Source organism: Trachypithecus francoisi, unplaced genomic scaffold, assembly GCF_009764315.1.
Source record: "Trachypithecus francoisi isolate TF-2019V2 unplaced genomic scaffold, Tfra_2.0 Lachesis_group2, whole genome shotgun sequence".
In the NCBI taxonomy this organism is placed as follows: domain Eukaryota; kingdom Metazoa; phylum Chordata; class Mammalia; order Primates; family Cercopithecidae; genus Trachypithecus; species Trachypithecus francoisi.
Genome location: NW_022681465.1, coordinates 98,641,462 through 98,659,653, shown reverse-complemented (window position 1 = coordinate 98,659,653; position 18,192 = coordinate 98,641,462). Strand labels below are relative to the sequence as shown.

The 18,192-nt window shown below is 38.7% G+C and overlaps 1 protein-coding gene across 7 annotated transcripts in view; it reads right to left on the bottom strand.

Annotated features, from left to right (window-relative positions):
- MAST4 (microtubule associated serine/threonine kinase family member 4) overlaps positions 1–18,192 on the bottom strand; it is a 595,073-nt gene that overhangs the window by 397,086 nt on the left and 179,795 nt on the right. For all 7 annotated transcript variants that reach the window (XM_033179737.1, XM_033179738.1, XM_033179742.1 and 4 more), the window contains exon 3: positions 10,745–10,869. In XM_033179737.1, the coding sequence (XP_033035628.1) occupies positions 10,745–10,869 (125 nt within the window). The remainder of the gene's footprint in view (positions 1–10,744; positions 10,870–18,192) is intronic.

The following is an 18,192-nucleotide window of genomic DNA, read 5'->3' as shown; positions in this document are numbered from 1 at the left end:
ACTGCCTATAACAATTAAATTCTAAATCAAGTACTTACACAACTGATCACAATTGAGGTTAGGGCCACAGCAAAGCATGATCTCTCCGGACAATGGGAAAGGGGTGAGCCAAGGTCTATCTGTTCCATCCATGAAATTCTCCAATAACAGGGTTCATATTCAAAAGCAGAGCTCTCAAAGTTCAATTAAAACGTAGAGGTGCTATGGGCACAACGAAATATAAGTCCATGATATTTCATCTGGTGTCATTTAAAAGAGCCCACCCAAGGAAATATCCTAGATTCATATCTTCAATAGCTGCAGCTCATTTTCCTGGGCTCTTTAGGCATTCAGGCCATTTTGGGGACGATGAGAAAAGGGGGAGAAGGCAGGAAGAGATGCTTCCAGTCCTACCTAATTATATAATAAATGCTTTGGTTCTGATATGCACTATTCCAAGGAGGGTCATGTACCCTGGGTTGGGGTGAGGGTGGGTAAAGAGGGCAAGGAAGAGGCAGTGTGTCTGCTAAAGTACAGGCAGGTATTGTCCAGGCAGAGAAGAGAGTTGTGTAGAGAAGAGTTTTCTTTCCGGAATAAGCAAGAGGCTGGGAAGAGGCGTCCAAGGTCGGAGGAATGAATGGCAGGTGGTTCACTGCCACCCACTATTCTGACAAACTCCAGAAGCACTTAAAAACGAGAAACCTCAGCCCTCCATTGTGTGAATCTGTCAAGGAGATGAATGTATCCAGAAAACAGGAACAACACTCAAGAGTTTTTTTAAAGTTTAATTAATGACTTTTAAATCACAGGTTTATAAAAAGGGGGTACAAAGTATCACTTGTTCAACACATTTATAAAGCTAAACTTCATCACTGTATTTAGGAACCAAAGGGGGAAAAATGCCAACTTACACTTACACAGACAAACAAGGAAAGAAATACCCATACAAACCTAACGAAGCACCCTTATAAACAAAGGCAGAAGGCATCTCTAATTAAAGAAAAACAAGTTGGTTACAGGCAATGAAGAGATACTTCCTACTTAAGAGTACTAGAAAAGGCATTAATTCTTGTGAAAAGAATGATAAATGTATGCCCCTGTTTTCTTGGGGTTACATATTCATCCATGACATACTAGAACCCAATTGTTACTCAGTAAATACAGAATTTTACTGTGAAAACAATAATGTACCTTCAATTCTTAGACTATCTAGAATATACACCATCCAGAGAAGAATTCAAGTTTTGTTGGTGAATCATCTTGGAAAGAAAGATACAGAGACAAATCAGTAAATGACTGACAGAAGGAACAGAAGTCTGGGATCCGAGGAAACAAATCTGAAGAAGCACTAGGGCTTGGAATGACAACCAGTCCTAGGTATGGGGTCAGAATTATCAAAACTTGAGCAAGGGCTTTATGCCTCTACATATTATTTGTAAAAATGCTTGCCACTACTTAGCACTCATTGTTGAAGACTTTTTTTTAATGGAAGCTGATGTACCCTGAACAATAAAAGATTTAGCAAATCCCAAGTAGCCAAGTTGGACATTACCACACTGCTCCACATTACACTTAAAAACAAATTACCAGTGTCAGATCACAAAGATCTCACAATCCAGTAGGCCATGATGAATATGTAGCCACCGAATCTAACAAATGCACAGACTTACTTCCTTTTGGCTAAAGTACCAGAAAATACCATGCTTTCCACTTTGGAGATTTCCTAAATTGAAGATACTCGCTTAACTTAGGAAAATGAAGTGAAGGCTCACCATCCACTTTATATGGCACCACCATGAGTGGTGGTGGTGAGGTTCTAGGGTGCAGATTAAGTCAGAACTCATTTCATCACTGATATCCATGAGCCTCTGAGTTTTCAGGTGGTTCCTCTGCCTTCTCAACTATCCTAGAAATACCACATTAGGAAGAAACATTATTGTCCACTGCACTGTCCACCTTTACCTACCACTCCCCACCCCATCACACTGTATACATTTCCACTTGGCCTTGAAACTTGCCTAACCAAAATCTACTCAATGTTTAACACTGAGTTCAAGGTACAAAGTTTTCCCAGACACCTGCAGGTCAAGTCATTCTTCTGCTTCTATGAATTCTCATGGCTGAACTCTCCAGCATGTTGTTATCTTCTACCTTGATCTCGGATTTCCCAGAAGTCTTCTTCCAACTAGTTTATAGGCTCCTTAAAAGCAAGACCACGTGTCATACAGTTTTTCATACTAGTCAGATAAGAGGGAATCCATTAATAGCCAGTTAAATGATCAATAAGCATCCTGGGGAATACACTGATTCAGAATCCCAGAGTAGATTGAAGCTTCAGGTGCCAATGAACCAGGAATAAGTATAATTACCACTACTATTCATTATACTAACCACAAAACTATATCTAGAAAAAGCAAGGTAGGAAACATATTGAGGCATGTTTTCCCAGAGTCACAATAACCAGGAATTTCCTAAGAAGCCTCTGAAGTAAAAGGATAATTTTCCATTTTTTCCCAAGACAGGAAATGCTATATCCCAATACCTTTCCCCTAATAAACAGCTAATTATTATGGGTTTCTTGGTTTCTTTTGAGAATAAGACAGCAAACAGGTCAATGCTGGTATTTTGCCATGGGAGGAAATAGGATGCCAGAAAGGACAAGCTGTGCCACCCCAGCAGTCCACCAGAGGGGAACCTGTTCACACCAGTGGGCATTTCCATAACAGTGTCCGTCACTGCTTTGCCACATTATTTTAATCATTTCTTCAAACATGGAAACCAGTAAAACCCTGAACAGCCTGACCATTCAGCTAGTCTGGGCACCAGGAGCCTCCAAAAATGACAGAAACAGAATAACATCTCTTCAGTGCTCCTTTCATAAATAACTATTTTCTAAGTACTAAGTACAGATCAGGCACTGCCCTTGGTGCTACAGATACAGTAAGGAATAGGACAGCTAGGTGCAGGCATTTACCACCCTATGGATCATCTCTTTATGCTTGGTGGACAAGCTGACCACCTCCTAAGTGGGCATACCAGTTGGGTAAACAGGCAATAAATAAGCTCTAACACATAGAGATCTATGTACATATATGTGTAGTACTGCTGTTCCAAATTTGTTTTGCTCCCCTCTGTGATGGTAAATAATTAAAAGAGGGCATGTGTTTCTATTCTTTAAAACCCACATCATGTATATGGGCACCGTTCGCCTCACTGGCTGTCAAATGGGCCTTTGATAACAAGAAGTCACACTTGACTGGTCTGTCCAGGCAAACCCACGCAGAGACCCACGCAGAGAGCTGCTCCAGCTGGTGCCCAATCCTTTCCAGGAAGGATAACACCTCAAGAAGGTAATGAACATTTTTTAACCTCTGCAAAATGAAAAGGAGAAAAAAAACTAAGACATGGACATTTTAAGTGACTGCTCTGAGTGGAATTTCATTTTAGGAAAAACAAACTTCTCCCCCAAATATGTAGGTCTTCACTACATATTTCATAGACCGAATCGCAATGCCCTTCACATGCCTGCTAATTATCCATTGGGCACCCAGCCGTGTTTACAATAAGAACACACATTTACAGTATCTTTTCACAGAGACAGTAGTTGGATTACAGAGAGGATTTTAGACTTCATTGTAAGCTGATCTTTGATTTACGGACTCATGTTAAAGCAGCTACTCTGTGGATGGGCCCAGGTGAGCCTATAATGAGATGGATCTTCATGGATTAGGCCTGTCCTATAATAATCTGCTCAGGGCTCCCCACTGTTATTTCAGCACTGAGTTATGAAAATTCATCCCTTCACTATAAACAGAACCTAGCTCAGAGGGTAATAACTATGAGATGTATTACTCCTGGAATACAAGCACTCCAGAGACTCTGATTATAATGTCCACAGCTGAAGGCACTATTTCACAATTGAGATTACTACTTTCCAGATGAAAAAAATTCTGAGCTGTGGAATAATGCCTTCAGCTACACACACTGTAATCACACTCAGCAGTTCCTGTATCCCAAGAGCAATACAGGTTACCAACAGTTGGTTTGGTAAGCTGATTTAGGGAATAAAAGAAAGATGTTACAGGAGGCAGCACAGATAACCCTAATTTCACATTCGCTTTATCTACTGGCTTTAGCATAAGAGTTCAACAGGTCCAATAACCATATCGATTTTGCTAAAGCATAAATTTAAAAGAATAATTTTATAACCAAACCAACAAAGTTTTAAAGATAACAGTATTGACTGCTGACCAGGGTATAGTGAGATGTACTTTACCAATCTAAAAGTATAAATTTGTACGGCATTCCTAGAAAACAGCTTACCAAGGGCTATGGAGAACGTCAACAATGCTTATATTCTTTGCCCCAATAATCCCACCCCAAGAATCTACCTGAAGAAATCATTAGAGGTGAATAAGGACTTATTTTAAATCTACTCATCACCATTATTTGCAGTAGGAAAAACTTGGAAATAACCTAAAGGGAACAGTTTAGTAAATTATGATAAATCCATATACTGGAATATTATGCAGCCTTTAAATTGAGTCATAACAGCAATAGAGAAATGTTAATTCATAGATGAATTCTACAACTTTGGTTAAGCAATTTATTCAAGGGCATTCAAATTGTTCCTACATCAATATTTAACAGATACTCTCTCAGAGTTAACTAATTGGACTTCAGATCAGGTTTTTGTTTTTGAGCTATAAGGCTAATGAAGTATTGATATAATATTAAACGACTGCAAATAAAGTCTGTACCCTAAATAAATGCTGACATTATGTCTCTACATTCTGAATGAATTAAAAAGGAAAAATACACTTTTGCATACATTTAGTAAATTTTCCCTGACTTCTTATAATGCATTTTTTTTTTTGCAAATGGAAAAGATGAATATTCATCAAGGCTCTCTGAATATATTACAGTTTAAATAGTTTGGTTTTCATATTTATAGAACATCATGAAATATAATTTCTCAATTAAAATAAATGTATACGATGTCAAAAGACAGCCACTGAAGAAACAAATTATGCCACTTAACCTAATATTTAAAAGTTAAAATATAGCATTTGAAAGCACCTTGTCCCTTCAAAAATGTTAAGGATTCTAGAAAGATATTTTTCAGTTTGGTTGGCACATTTTGAGTAAAGATAAGAAAGAAAGAAACAAGCAACTCCCACATCATGCAAGTAAGGACAAAAAGGTTAAATTCCTACCTCAATTCAAATGATCGAAGGGAAAAGTGCTTGTTTTCTTCCCTTCTGGATAATACCATCCCACCTAAAGCTACCTCACAACCTCCAAGAAACAGTTTTTCTACCAACCCCAAGAACATCGATGACAGCATTTCTTGAGTAACAGGCACTATGCAAAGTTCCGCACAAGAGTTAATTCATTTAATTGTCACAATAACCTTATGAGGTTATTACAACCATTAGTTCCACTTCACAAAGGAAGAAGCTGAAGTCCACACAGTTAGCCCCAACTGAGGCTAATAAATTGTAGAAGCTGGAGTTGAGCTCAGGCAGCCCATGCTCTCAACCACTCTGCTTTTCCCTTTCATTCTCATTTTCTAACTAAATGATTACAGCTTAATTCCTGAATAAGGCTTCCATAACTAATTTCTCTCTGGCTTGAAGAACAGATTCTTGGTAAGGCTACATAATGTAAGCAAGAAACTGATCACAGATTAAAAACAAAACCATAAATATACAAGAGTCTGTTCTAGAGCACTGAAAATGTACAGAAAAGAAACATATGTTTATGCATTCAACAAGTTCACTGAGCACCCTACTATGTGCCAGGCACTATTCTAGGCACTGAGGAGACAGCTGGGAAAACAGAATTATCTCTGCCTTCATGAAATTTGCATTAGAGTAGTAAGAGATATATAATAAAATAAGCAAACGATATGGTGTACTGGACAGTGATAAGCTATGGAGAAAAATGAATTAAGGAAATGAAATACATGGCAAGCAATGTAGGAACAGTTTGAAACAGGATGGCCAAGGAAGACCTCAGTGGGAAGAATGTAAATGAAACCTTCACACAAAAAAGAGAGGCACAGGATTCCAACCAAACAGAAAACTGGAGAAAATTACCAGAAACTAATGTTCATGGTGCTTCTGCCATCTATCTATTACTTCCAAGTACAAATGGAGTGAATATTTCTGGTGATGGCCACAGAAGCCATTTTAAACTTCCAGCATCAAGGCTTACAACCTTATTTTCCTACAAAGAAATAAGTTGCCACTGGTCCTGCTTTTGCCTCCTGAAATTTCCATCTTTCTTGCCAGAAAGCAGCATCTGTATAAATCCCCCAGCTTTTGACGACTATGACTTCTATGATAAACTACCCATGTGTGTGGGGAAGGACAGAAAGATGGAGGAAGCAAACGGGAAAATGAGTTTTCCCCTCTTCAGATTAATGTATATGAAGTATACATCTGACACTTCATCAGCACTCCCGGCTGGTGTCCCAGCAGGCGGACACTGGCTGAGCATGTATTCTGCCAGCTACCAGGCTACTTAGGATGAATTGGCAACATGCCATTTATCTGAAATGCCCAATGTGTCTGGGAAAGGGAACACAACTACATTTAGCATTGCCAAGGAAAACTAGATACTTCAGGCTAGGAATTAATCTCTTCCTTGAGAAGGTAGTTAGCAATACCTTCAAGCTTGCCTATGGCATTTAAATCACTAAAGGTCATGCATTTACTAAAATTCATACCTACCAAACCTCAGGGCCTTCATTTATATCTTACTAACGTATTAATACTTCTCACATTGAGGGCCTATACTTTTCTGAAATGTATGTTGTTGCAATTGGCCATGGAATTGTTATATCGAGTGTAATGCTATCATCTGGACATAAGCCAATTTGGTTCCTTGTTTTTCCAGTCCCCACCATACTTGAACACACATATCACTTCAATTTAGTCAATGAATCAACAAAATATATAAACAAATGTGACTACATGATTGCTTAAAAGCAGACTAATGAAATTTCCTTGAATACAGACACTAATAATCTCTTCACGAATTTTGTCACCATATTTTTTGAGCGGCTGATGTGACACTAAATGGGATTTAGCCTGTAACATGGGCTTTAAGGCCAATCACAATTGTAAGATGCACACTGAACAGCAAAGCCATAGAGATTTTAGATGGATGATCTTATTAGGCCACCCATTACAGCATGAAGAATCACACCATCATGCTCACTTTGCAACTAAAAAGAAAGTCACTTTTCCATAAATAATTATTTGTTTCTTCAACATTATTTATTGAACACCTTCTATGTGCAAGGCCTTGTGCTGAGAGCAGTGAAAAGTAAAAAGTAAAATTCAGACAAGAATTCTGCCCTCAAGGGGCTTGCAGTCTAGCAGAGAGATATTTGGCATAAACACAAAGAACAAAATTCTACAAGGTGTACATTCCCACCTCTTCAGCACAATTCTCTCTCAGATCTATTAGCTGTAATTGGCAGAGGTAATTTTGATATAATCCAATCTAAATGAGGTAGAAACAAAACAGATCAACTTTAATGCCCCTTTAACTGTGTGGTTTGACAAGGGGTACCAAAAGCAGAAAAGGTCACTAACATGTACTCGAGTGACATGTCAACGTAAGTGATAGGGCATCGAAATCTGGGCACATGGCAGCAGAGTAATAAGGAAATCAAGATGGTCATCCGTCTGGCAGCTCTTCTCTGGCTGCTGCTCTTAATACAACAGAAGGTGAGGGGCAAAGAGTTTTCCATAGACTACAATTAGGAACTAATGAACTCTCTGAAGGGAAAGATAGGGGTTAAATTTTAAATATTCACTATCTAGTAGTAAATGACTCTTCACATTCTGGCTTCTGTGCCCAAGCTTACCTACAATATAGTAACAACAACAGAAAATAATAATATTGCTAACATTTGTGACTTGTTATATGCCAGGTACTATTATAAGTGTTTTCTACATGGTATTTCAGCATTTTCCCCAGTGTTATATTAAGCAAACACTATAAACACAAAAACCTGCAGGTAAACAAGCTAATAATTTAAGTGATTCCTTGATAACAGTATCATCTGATAGATTTTGGGAGGGACTCTTCTCATGTTTTCTACTGATAGTTCTTATTGCATCCTCTTCCCAAATATCTTAGGTCACGTGACATGCATTTCATCAGTGAATAAGTCCGTTTCTGTTTCTTGGTATGTGACCATCAGTATTAGTAAAAAGATATATTACTTAAGAATGGCTGGACACGGTGGCTAATGTTCGTAATCCCAGCACCTTGGGAGGGCGAGGCAGGAGTATCACCTGAGATCAGGAGTTCATGACCAGCCTGGCCAACATGACAAAACGCCGTCTCTACTAAAAATGCAAAAATTAGTCAAGCATGCTGGTGCACTTCTGTAATCCCAGCTACTCGGGGGCTGAGGCAGGAGAATCGCCTGAACGTGAGCCAAAATTGCACCACTGCACTCTAGCCTGGGCAACAAGAGAGAAACTCCGTCTCAAAAAACAAACAAACAAACAAAAAGAAGATACATTACTTAAGAAGACATATTATCACTGTCACGTATTTGTGACAGTGTTGTTTGAATCACAATGATTGACTTGACAATAAACATACAGGATTACTATTTAGGTGTGAAGAATAAAGTTGCAGTGGCTAAAAAAGCACTTCTGTCAAAAAAAAATCATGAATTGTGAAGTATTTTCCTCTTTCCTTAAAAAGTAAATAATCAGAGTAAAATAAGCTTTTAATAAAATTCCGTAAGGAGAAAAAGTCCCTTTGGACTTGGGGGTAGGATGGAGGAAAATGCTCTCTACCATCACGTTAATTGTATCTTTTAAAAATAAGCCCCAGTCAGGCATAGTAACATGCGCTTGTAGTCCCAGCTAATCAGGAGGCTGAGGCAGGAGGATCCCTTGAGCCTAGGAGTTTGAGGTGGCAGTGAGCTATGATGGCGCCACTGTATTCCAGCCTGGGCAAAAAAGCAAGATTTTTTCCCTAAAAATGAAAATAAAAGTGAATTAAAAGTCCCAGTATTTTCATGAGAGAAAAAAGATGAATTTTGGTTTAGTCAATTTTGAAGTCATAAACTATCCTGAAATAAATTTCTTTAAAAATAATTATTTCACACATTCAAAATTATTCTGAAAGAAGAATCAGGGAATTCCAGAGAAGAAAGGACTTTATAGACTGTTTAATGCCTCTTTTCACCTTACAGGTACAAATGAGGTGAGACAATTTGAGAGACGGACTTGTCCAAGTTTATACAGCTATCTAATGGCAAAAGCAGGACTAGAGACTAGACCTGAACAAAATCTCTATCCATTACTGCATTATTTGCAAATATCCAACATAATTTATTACCAATGCATAAAATTAGAAGACACAATACGTTGATTTATATATCATTTGCATCTTCATCAATAAAAAATGTTTAAAAATCGATTTCCATATCATACAACCCTACCAGCCATGCAAAAGTAACTTGTACAGACTTCTAAGTTGAGCCAAAGGCCAAAACTAGGAAAGGGCCACCAGCACAAAAAAAAAAAAAAAAATCTAATAAGCATGTTAAATATAAAAGTCTACACTGGGGAAAAAATAGAAATGTGTGAGTCCATGCTGCTAACAAATACACATGTATTTATGGAGAGTGCTGAAGGTGGAAAAATCGCCATTTTCAAACACAGAAAAGAGTGATCCAGGTAAGAATCACCAATGGATTCTTGGGGAAATTTTGATGAAAAGCGTATTTGCATTGCTTAAAAGTACCTCCCATGTTGCTCATAGATTGCGAGAGAGAAAGTGGTAACTACAGAGAGAAATCAGGCAACACCTTGACCGGATGATCGCAATTAACATCACAGAGAGGGGCAGATGGATGTGATGGGCCTCCAGAGCTCATTCCTTAAGAGGACATGACATCACCAGTGTCGTATTCTTGCCTGGAATGCAAAACCCTGAATCTCACCATGAGGAGAGAGCAAACACATATGAGAAATATTCCCTTAAAAACAAGCCATTAAACAATTCTTCAAAAATATCAAATGTCATAAAAGATAAAGACTGTGGAAACATCCCAGATGAGAGGGGACTAAAGAGAGGGACAATTTCATGCAATACATGACCCTAGACTGGATGCTACACTGGAAGAAGGAAAATGCTATAAAGGATATCAATTAGCCAATTGATAAAACTGAAATACAGGTGACAGAGTAGATAACTGGATTGTATCAGTCATAAATTTACTCCAGTTGATAACCGTGATAACAAAGGTCTATGATATATAGATGATGCACTCTCAAATAGCTCAAAAAATCATGTGTGTATGTACATATATACACATACATACACATACACATAAAGAGAAAGGAAATTAAGCTAATTGGGCAAGGCGTTAATTAGTCAAATCTAGATAAAGGATAAACTGGTATTCTAAGAATTTTTCTTATTCTTGCAACTTTTCCATAAGTTTTATATTACTTCCAAATAAAAAGCTACAAAAAGGCCAAGAAATACTTTCATTTCTTTTGGGAGACGGGTAGAGATGAGGCCAAAATTGAGAGAAATCCTCCAAACTGGGTACAGGCGTAGAAATTAGCACATTGAAAGCAAGGAATTTCACATTGCCAAATCTGTGCTTAACGTCACACGTGGGTACGTTTAAATATAGTTAAACTCAATTAACTTAAATTGTCCCCAGGGAGGTGGTGAGCTGGAGCAGCCTCCACCGGCGCCCGCGGACACTCACCAGGCTGGCGGTGAGCGAGGGCGCCGACTGGCCCAGGGCCTGGCTGCGCATGCGCACGAGGTTGGACGTCTCCGCAGAGGCCTGCCAGGCCTGTCCCGCCACCGGGTTTGGAAGGAGGTATCTCCCTGTTGGAGTTAAAGAGAAGAAAATGTAAGTGACAGGCAGACGGCAGTAGTCTTATTGCAATGGGGGTGAGGGTTGGGTGTCTATTCCTGGCCAACCTTGTTCTGTATTACTTCTGCCATACCCACTAATAACATTTATTAATAGCAACCTGGGAAAACGTGTTCTAATTAAGTCAGGAGATCCAGTGGCAGGGTCTGGCCCTGACCTCCAACATCATCTCCTGCATGAGTGTAGCCTCATCAAGGTAGGATGAGGTTTTTTTTTCCATCTGCCTATACCAAAGGAATGCGTTGAGAATATATATAAGTACACAAAGCATTCTTAGCATCACAGAAGCAAACGTGTGCATTTGTAAGTGTTTTTTGAAAAAATCTAATATGGAAAGTGATCTAGGACTCAATTATAAAATAATCTACAAAGTGGAGATCATGACCAACAAAAGGAAGCAGAATTCTTTCAAGATGAAATGGGGCTGGTGCCTCTCCCCCAGCCCTTTTTCTCTGAAGTGCAGGTGGCCATCCAACCTTGTCTGTGGGATACATAATTATATCCATTTGCATAAATCAGGACATCAGTGTCAGTCTAGGTACACTGAGCAATTTCCATCAACCTTGAACTCTAATATATACATATATGTTTTTAAAAGTCAAACAGCTGAACCAATTCACACTATGTTACTTCCTTGGTACATGGACTTGACTAATATTAACACACAAGAAATGGTTTTTGACTTCAGGAAAGTTAGGATGGATATGAATATTCACATAGCAATAAAGGTCAGTAAAAGTCGAGACTGTGTTTAATTTTCATCTGTTTTGCCCTAGTATTAGCATAATTGCTGGCCATAATAGCTGCTCAATAAATATTTACTAAACGATGAAAGGGCTTGTAGACATTTTCTTCCAAAAAAACAGACAATGACAAGATGGCAGACCACACAGAGAATCTCATTTGAGGGCCATGTGTTGGGGACTCCAGTCTCATTCCTGTCCAGAATCATGAGGGATTACAGCATGCATAGCTGGTGGCCCTGTAGCACAGGTAACATCTGTTCCTCATTCTTCCCTCAGGCATGCATCCCACAAGCATATTGCACTGGTTAATAACGATTGCAGTACATTAACTAGTTTACCATTACTGTACATGCTAACTACCAGCACTGTCAAAGCACAGGAGCTAGGGACATCTCCCATCAATTGTCCATGTGAAGAAGTCCATTGCTTTATTTAAGCCAAGTGCTTTCAAAAATTTGTATTTTAGTTGCAGAGGAAAAAATGGCTTCTTTTGCCAAAATTGCTTTTCCACTCTTTTATTATAGAGTGAAAGCACAGACTCTGGAGAAAAATTAGATCTTCTTTTGAAATCCTGCTCTGTAGCCGAATGACACTGGGAAACTTAGTCTCTCTTAGACTTGGTTTTTTCCATCTCTAAAATGGGGGCGATAGACTTGACTACGTAGTTATTGAGGGCATTAGAGAAATTTCTAAGTACAGTACTCAGTAAATGTTAACTATTTAGCCATAACAGCAGTAAAAATGAAAAGTATCCTCTTTATTTGGGCTAGACTTTTCATTCACAAGAAGAAAATGCAAATATATACAAAGGAACAAAAATTACCTATCATCACACCAAAGAAAACCACTATCAACACTTTAGTGATTTTCCTCTAGACTTTCTTTCTACAACCTATATATTCTTGCAAAAACAAAATGTGAAACTGATTTTTGTCACCTGCTTCCTGCCAACTCCACATAATAAATTGACCTTTTCCAAGCAAATAAATGCAGCAAATGTCAATTAATTTAAACACTATCATTGAAGATTCCGTGATAGTGAACCTCTGTGGTTCTGATCACCATCCCGAAAACATTCAGACATATTTTTGGACAAGGTATGTTGCATTTGACGTCTAGAATTTTAATTTTTTCCTTGCCTTATTTCGAAATGTGAACTAAAAGCTGAACTAAGAATGGCTTTGAGAAATAGGTCCCCTGTAGGCCCAAAAGCAGGTAATTAATGATGAAGAGCAGGAAAACTATAGATTGCATTTAGGAATGCTGCATTAATATTACAGGGATAAATGGTTTCTTTAATACAGAAATCACTCAGTATTTGAAGGGCTCACTTGTTAAAAATATATACACCTCCAATAATCTGAATCCATTTTTTTCTCCCTCCTATGTCATTTTCTATATTTTATTTATATTTATTTATTTGTAGTTTATTTGCATTTTCTTTGTTCATGTTTTGGAAAGGGAATGATAAGAGGTACAGAAGCTATATGACGCCAAGGTTTACATGATGGAGAGAACCCACTATAGCCTCACTGTTGTTCTGCCTCCATATGCTTCATTTTAAAGAAAACTGAGGGTAGATTTAAAAAAAAAAAAAACTTGGGAGAATTTAATGTAAAATAGAAAAAATTAAAGGCAACGTATTTTTATTCAGTGAAGAATTCAACAAATCTTTTTTTCCTTTAGTAGAAAATAATTATTAGGCTGGGTGGCATTGGCTCACGCCTGTAATACCAACACTTTGGAAGGCTGAGGTGAGCAGTTCCCTTGAGCCTAAGGGTTCAAGACCAACCTGGGCAACATAGTGAGGCCCCATCTCTACAAAAAATTAAAAAGTTAGCCAGGTGTGGTAGCCAAATCTGTGGTCCCAGCTATTCAGGAGGCTGGGATGGGAGGACTGCTTGAGCCTAGGAGGCGGAGGTTGCAGTGAGCCAAGATCGCACCACTGTACTCTAGCCTGGGTGACAGAGTGAGACCCTATCTCAACAAATATAATAATAATAATAATAACACAAAACAGAACATAATTATTAGACTGTCTCTATATAATTCTCCTGATGTGAGGAAATAAGTTTATTCTTTTCTGTATCCCCAGTACCTGTTATAGGGCCTGGCACTTAGTAAATGTTCAATAAATGTTTGTTGACTGAAATGCAGGGAAACCATACTATTAGAACAATAATTGGTGAAGTCTCAACAGGAAGAAAACCACTGAACAGATAATTTTCTTAAATTTCCTTTACAAGTATAACATAATAGCTAAAATACATTGAAGCCTTATTATATACCAGGCACTGCCACATCCTAACAATCGTATGGGATACGTATTATTATCTCCAGTTTAAACCCAGAGAGGTACATAACTAGGCAAGGGGATACAGCTACAGAAATGGGCAAAAATCAGGATTCTGACTCGAAAGCCCAATCTACCCCAGGAAAATATTCATCACATATGCTTAGGTGAAGAACAAGTTATAAATTAAGATAGAATGATTCTATATGTATACAAAAATAACATATATTAAGAGAGAAAAGCACCTGGAAAGATGGGAGCAGAGTGATTCAAACCACAGGCTTGGAATCAGGCACTAATGGATCTGCAACCTAGGGTTTTTTGTTTTGTTTTGTTTTGTTTTGTTTTTTGAGACAGGGTCTGACTATTTCACTCAGGCTGGAGTACAATGGCGCAGTCTCGGCTCACTGCAACCTCCACCTCCCGGGTTCAAGCAGTTCTCCTGCCTCAGCCTCCCGAGTAGATAGGATTACAGGCACGCACCACCATGCCCAGCTAATTTTTGTTTTTAGCAGAGACAGGGTTTTACCATGTTGTACAATGGTACAATCTTGGCTCACTGCAACCTCCGCCTCCTGGCCTCAAGTGATCCACCCACCTCAGCCTCCCAAAGTGCTGGGATTACAGGCATGAGCCACCATGTTCAGTCTGCAACCCAGTTTTTACAGTCACATGCAGTTGAGCAACTTATTTAATTCCAAGCCCCCAATATTCCCATCTCTAAAAGGGGGATAATAACTTACAAAGTGGTAGATAAGATTAAAGGAGATAATACACTTAGTCACTCGACCTAGGACATGGAAAAGCAGTCAATATACTATTACACTTCATATTATCATAAGACCTGCATCCTCCACCACCACCATAGCAACAGAATGAAACATGGTAACTGGGTACTTAGGCCAGGTCACACACACACACTAAAGAATCATATTGAAAGATATTGAAACAAATAATATTTCTTCTTGTAAGTGATAAACAGCAAATTCAGAATTGTAGCCATCTCTGGCAGAGAAAATGAGGGGTGGGTGCAGGGAGGAGTATTTTGGATCTGTAATGTTTTATTGTTTTAAAAAGTACCAGCAGGGAATAATAGGGTTTGCACTTCAACTTAAAAGTGTAAATGAGGAATTAAGTTTTTGACTTGTGGTTTTAATAAATTTAATATGAAATTTTTTAATGTATCTGGAGAATGTAGCAAATATTAAGCTTTGATAAAGCTGGCCGATAGGTATATGGAGTTGTATAGAATTATTCTCTATTAATTTCTGTACATATTTTATAGTATTACTTTTAATAATTCATAGAAAAAAATGCATTTTATATTCTTGCATGGCAAACTAGCCAGGAGCATCTTCCCTCAACTCCTCAAGATGGTAGTTCCTATGGCCCAGGTCAGGGACCCCAGAGGTCTGGGTGATCGTGGAGGACTCCTAGGTCCTAGGTTGAAAAGCAAGGAGCCAGGGGAGAAATTTGATGGGGAATGGTAGCAGAGAGGTACCATGAGGAATCTCAACATCAAAGTCACAGCAACAGGGACTGGGAAAGGCGCTCTCTCTCTGCCAGTGAGAGGGCGAAACAAAAGCAGGCATAACTCCCAGGTAAGGTCTCAGTACAGGAAATTCATAAGCTAGGACCCTGGCTCAATGAGACTACGCATGGTTCAATGAGAAGTTGGACTCTGAACAGAACCCAGAACCAGCACCCAGTGCTGGGGAACACAAAGAAAGGAACACCTGAGCCATGCCCTTTCTCTCCCCACACTCTGAGCCACGCTTTGAATACTACAGTTTTGTTACATCTCACAGGATACTGTAAAGCAAGCAGAGACCACTGAGAACAAGCATGCATGCCATCTCATCCTTCTCTGAAATCACTCAATTTAACATCATGTACATTTATGGCTATCTCGTTTAAGTCCAATCTTGGTAACAAGACCAAAGGTGTGCCTTCAATTCCTTTGTTACCTCAACAGCCTAACCCAAAAGACAAGACTTTGACATCTAATAACTGATCTGTCCTTAGCCCATATTTTTATATAACACCTTCTTCAAGCCCAACAGGACAGAAAGATCCTTGCCAGTAATGGTAAAAAATTAATTGCTCTAGTCGTGGTTGACTTAAATGTCAGACTGCTGAGTTCCTGTTCTAAATTCCTTTCACTTATAACATGAATTTCTCTAAACCTCAGGTTCCTACGTAGAACAGGGCCAAACTTTAGGGCTGTTGTAAAATCTAAAAATAGAAAATATAGAATGAACACTCAATAAATATAAGCTTAAAAAATAAGAAACACCAAGAGCTACCCAACACACATTAAATTATAAAGTGAGCAGAAATAAAATTTTGTTAAACCACTGGAAAAAATTAGGAAGCACTTATATACATATACAATGAAATGCTTATAATGCAATAATGGGTTAGATTTTAGATGTCGTTATTTGCATAGGTCTTGTCCTGAGGAATCATATGAATGTTATAAATTGGAGGGTCTGTTAATACAACACATGGGATATTTTATTCCTGCCTAGACCCCCATTAGTGTTAATAGAGAAAAGAGGACAACAGATGGATTTAAGACAGTCATTAGAAGGCACTAACATGATACTATAGTTGATAGTGATTACATCGAACTTTACATAAATTCACTTTTTGATGACTATCAAGAGCCTCTAAAAAGTGTGTTGCTGTCGTATTCATGCATCATTTGCTGCCTACAATTTAAGAAAATTAGCATCTGTCAATGGCATTATTCAGCTGCACAGGGTGGAAATTAATGGATAATACCATTTCTAATTTGTCGTATGAGAGGTGAGCTTGCCTAGCAATCTGGCTGCTCTATTTTAATACCGAACTGAACTTGTTGTTACAACTGGAACTGGATTAGCTCTGTGTTCTTTGGAAAAATGTTTCTAAAATTCTACTATACTTATTGAAACATGTATCAAATGTTTTCTACTGGCATGACTAGAAATTTAGAGGCAATAAATAAAGGTCTGTATTAAAGCTGGATTCAGTTGGACGGATTGATACAAGAGCTTGTCAAATCTCAACCACAGAGGTGTGGGTTGTTTGAATGGACTTTTTGTACTGGTTATTTTTGCTGTTTGAGTCAAAAGGCCTCTAGTTAACAGAGTGGAAAGTTCTGTAGCCTTGTATGTTATATGTATATTAAAATAAATACATTACTGAATCTAGACCCAGATCATGCCTTGGTTCTATCAAGCCTACATATTACCTCTCCTGGAATGTGTTTTCTTTTGTGTGTGTGTTTTTTTTTTTTTTTTTTGAGACAAAGTCTCGCTCTTGTCCCCCAGGCTGGAGTACAGTGGCACGATCTCGGCTCACTGCAACCTCCACCTCCCCAGTTCAAGCGATTTTCCTACCTCAGCCTCCCGAGTAGCTAGGACTACAGGTGCCCACCACTAGGCCTGACTAATTTTTGTATTTTTAGTAGAGACAGGGTTTCACCATGTTGGCCAGGCTGGCCTCGAACTCCTGACCTCAAGTGATCCACCCACCTCGGTGTCCCAAAATGCTGGGAGTGTTACAGGTGTTAGCCACTGTGCCCAGCCACGATACATGCTTTCAAAGCACCCCAAAGATGAAAGTATCCCTCTGAAGTAGAAAAATACCAAGTCTGCAATAATTTTAGCAGAATGGCCATACTTTATCACTGGGGAATAATGGTACCTGACTAGATTTGAAAGCTTCCATTTAAAAAGTTCCATATCACCTGAAGTGCAACATATATTTATTAGCCAGTCCATAGTCTTACATTTTAGGTTATTTTTCTTGGACTACAAGCAGGACATCAAAGAGAAAATAAGACCTAGTAACTACATAACAAAGCTCTCTCTTGATATGATCTCTGGTTCTCAGTCATACAGGAGAACTCTGAAAAAAATGTGTACATCCCTCTAAGGTACCAACCAGGAAAAGGGGAAGCTGAAGTGGCCCAGATATTGCTATCAGGGGTTTTGGGGAGATTTTAAGGACGGCTATAAAAGGAAGGCAGGAAGAACAGGGGTAGCACTGAAGAAGTTAAGAGAATAGAAACAAAAAGAACAATGGCAAGCTGGCACTGAATTGGTGCCATGAGCAGGCAGACAGGGCACAGGCTCTGTTGCCAAACCTTGTTCTCTCGTCCTATATCTTTACAGGTATATAGGTTAATAGGTTTTGGCTAACAGCCTCTCTTTGCCTAGACATCTCTACTGAAGCTCTCAAAGCAG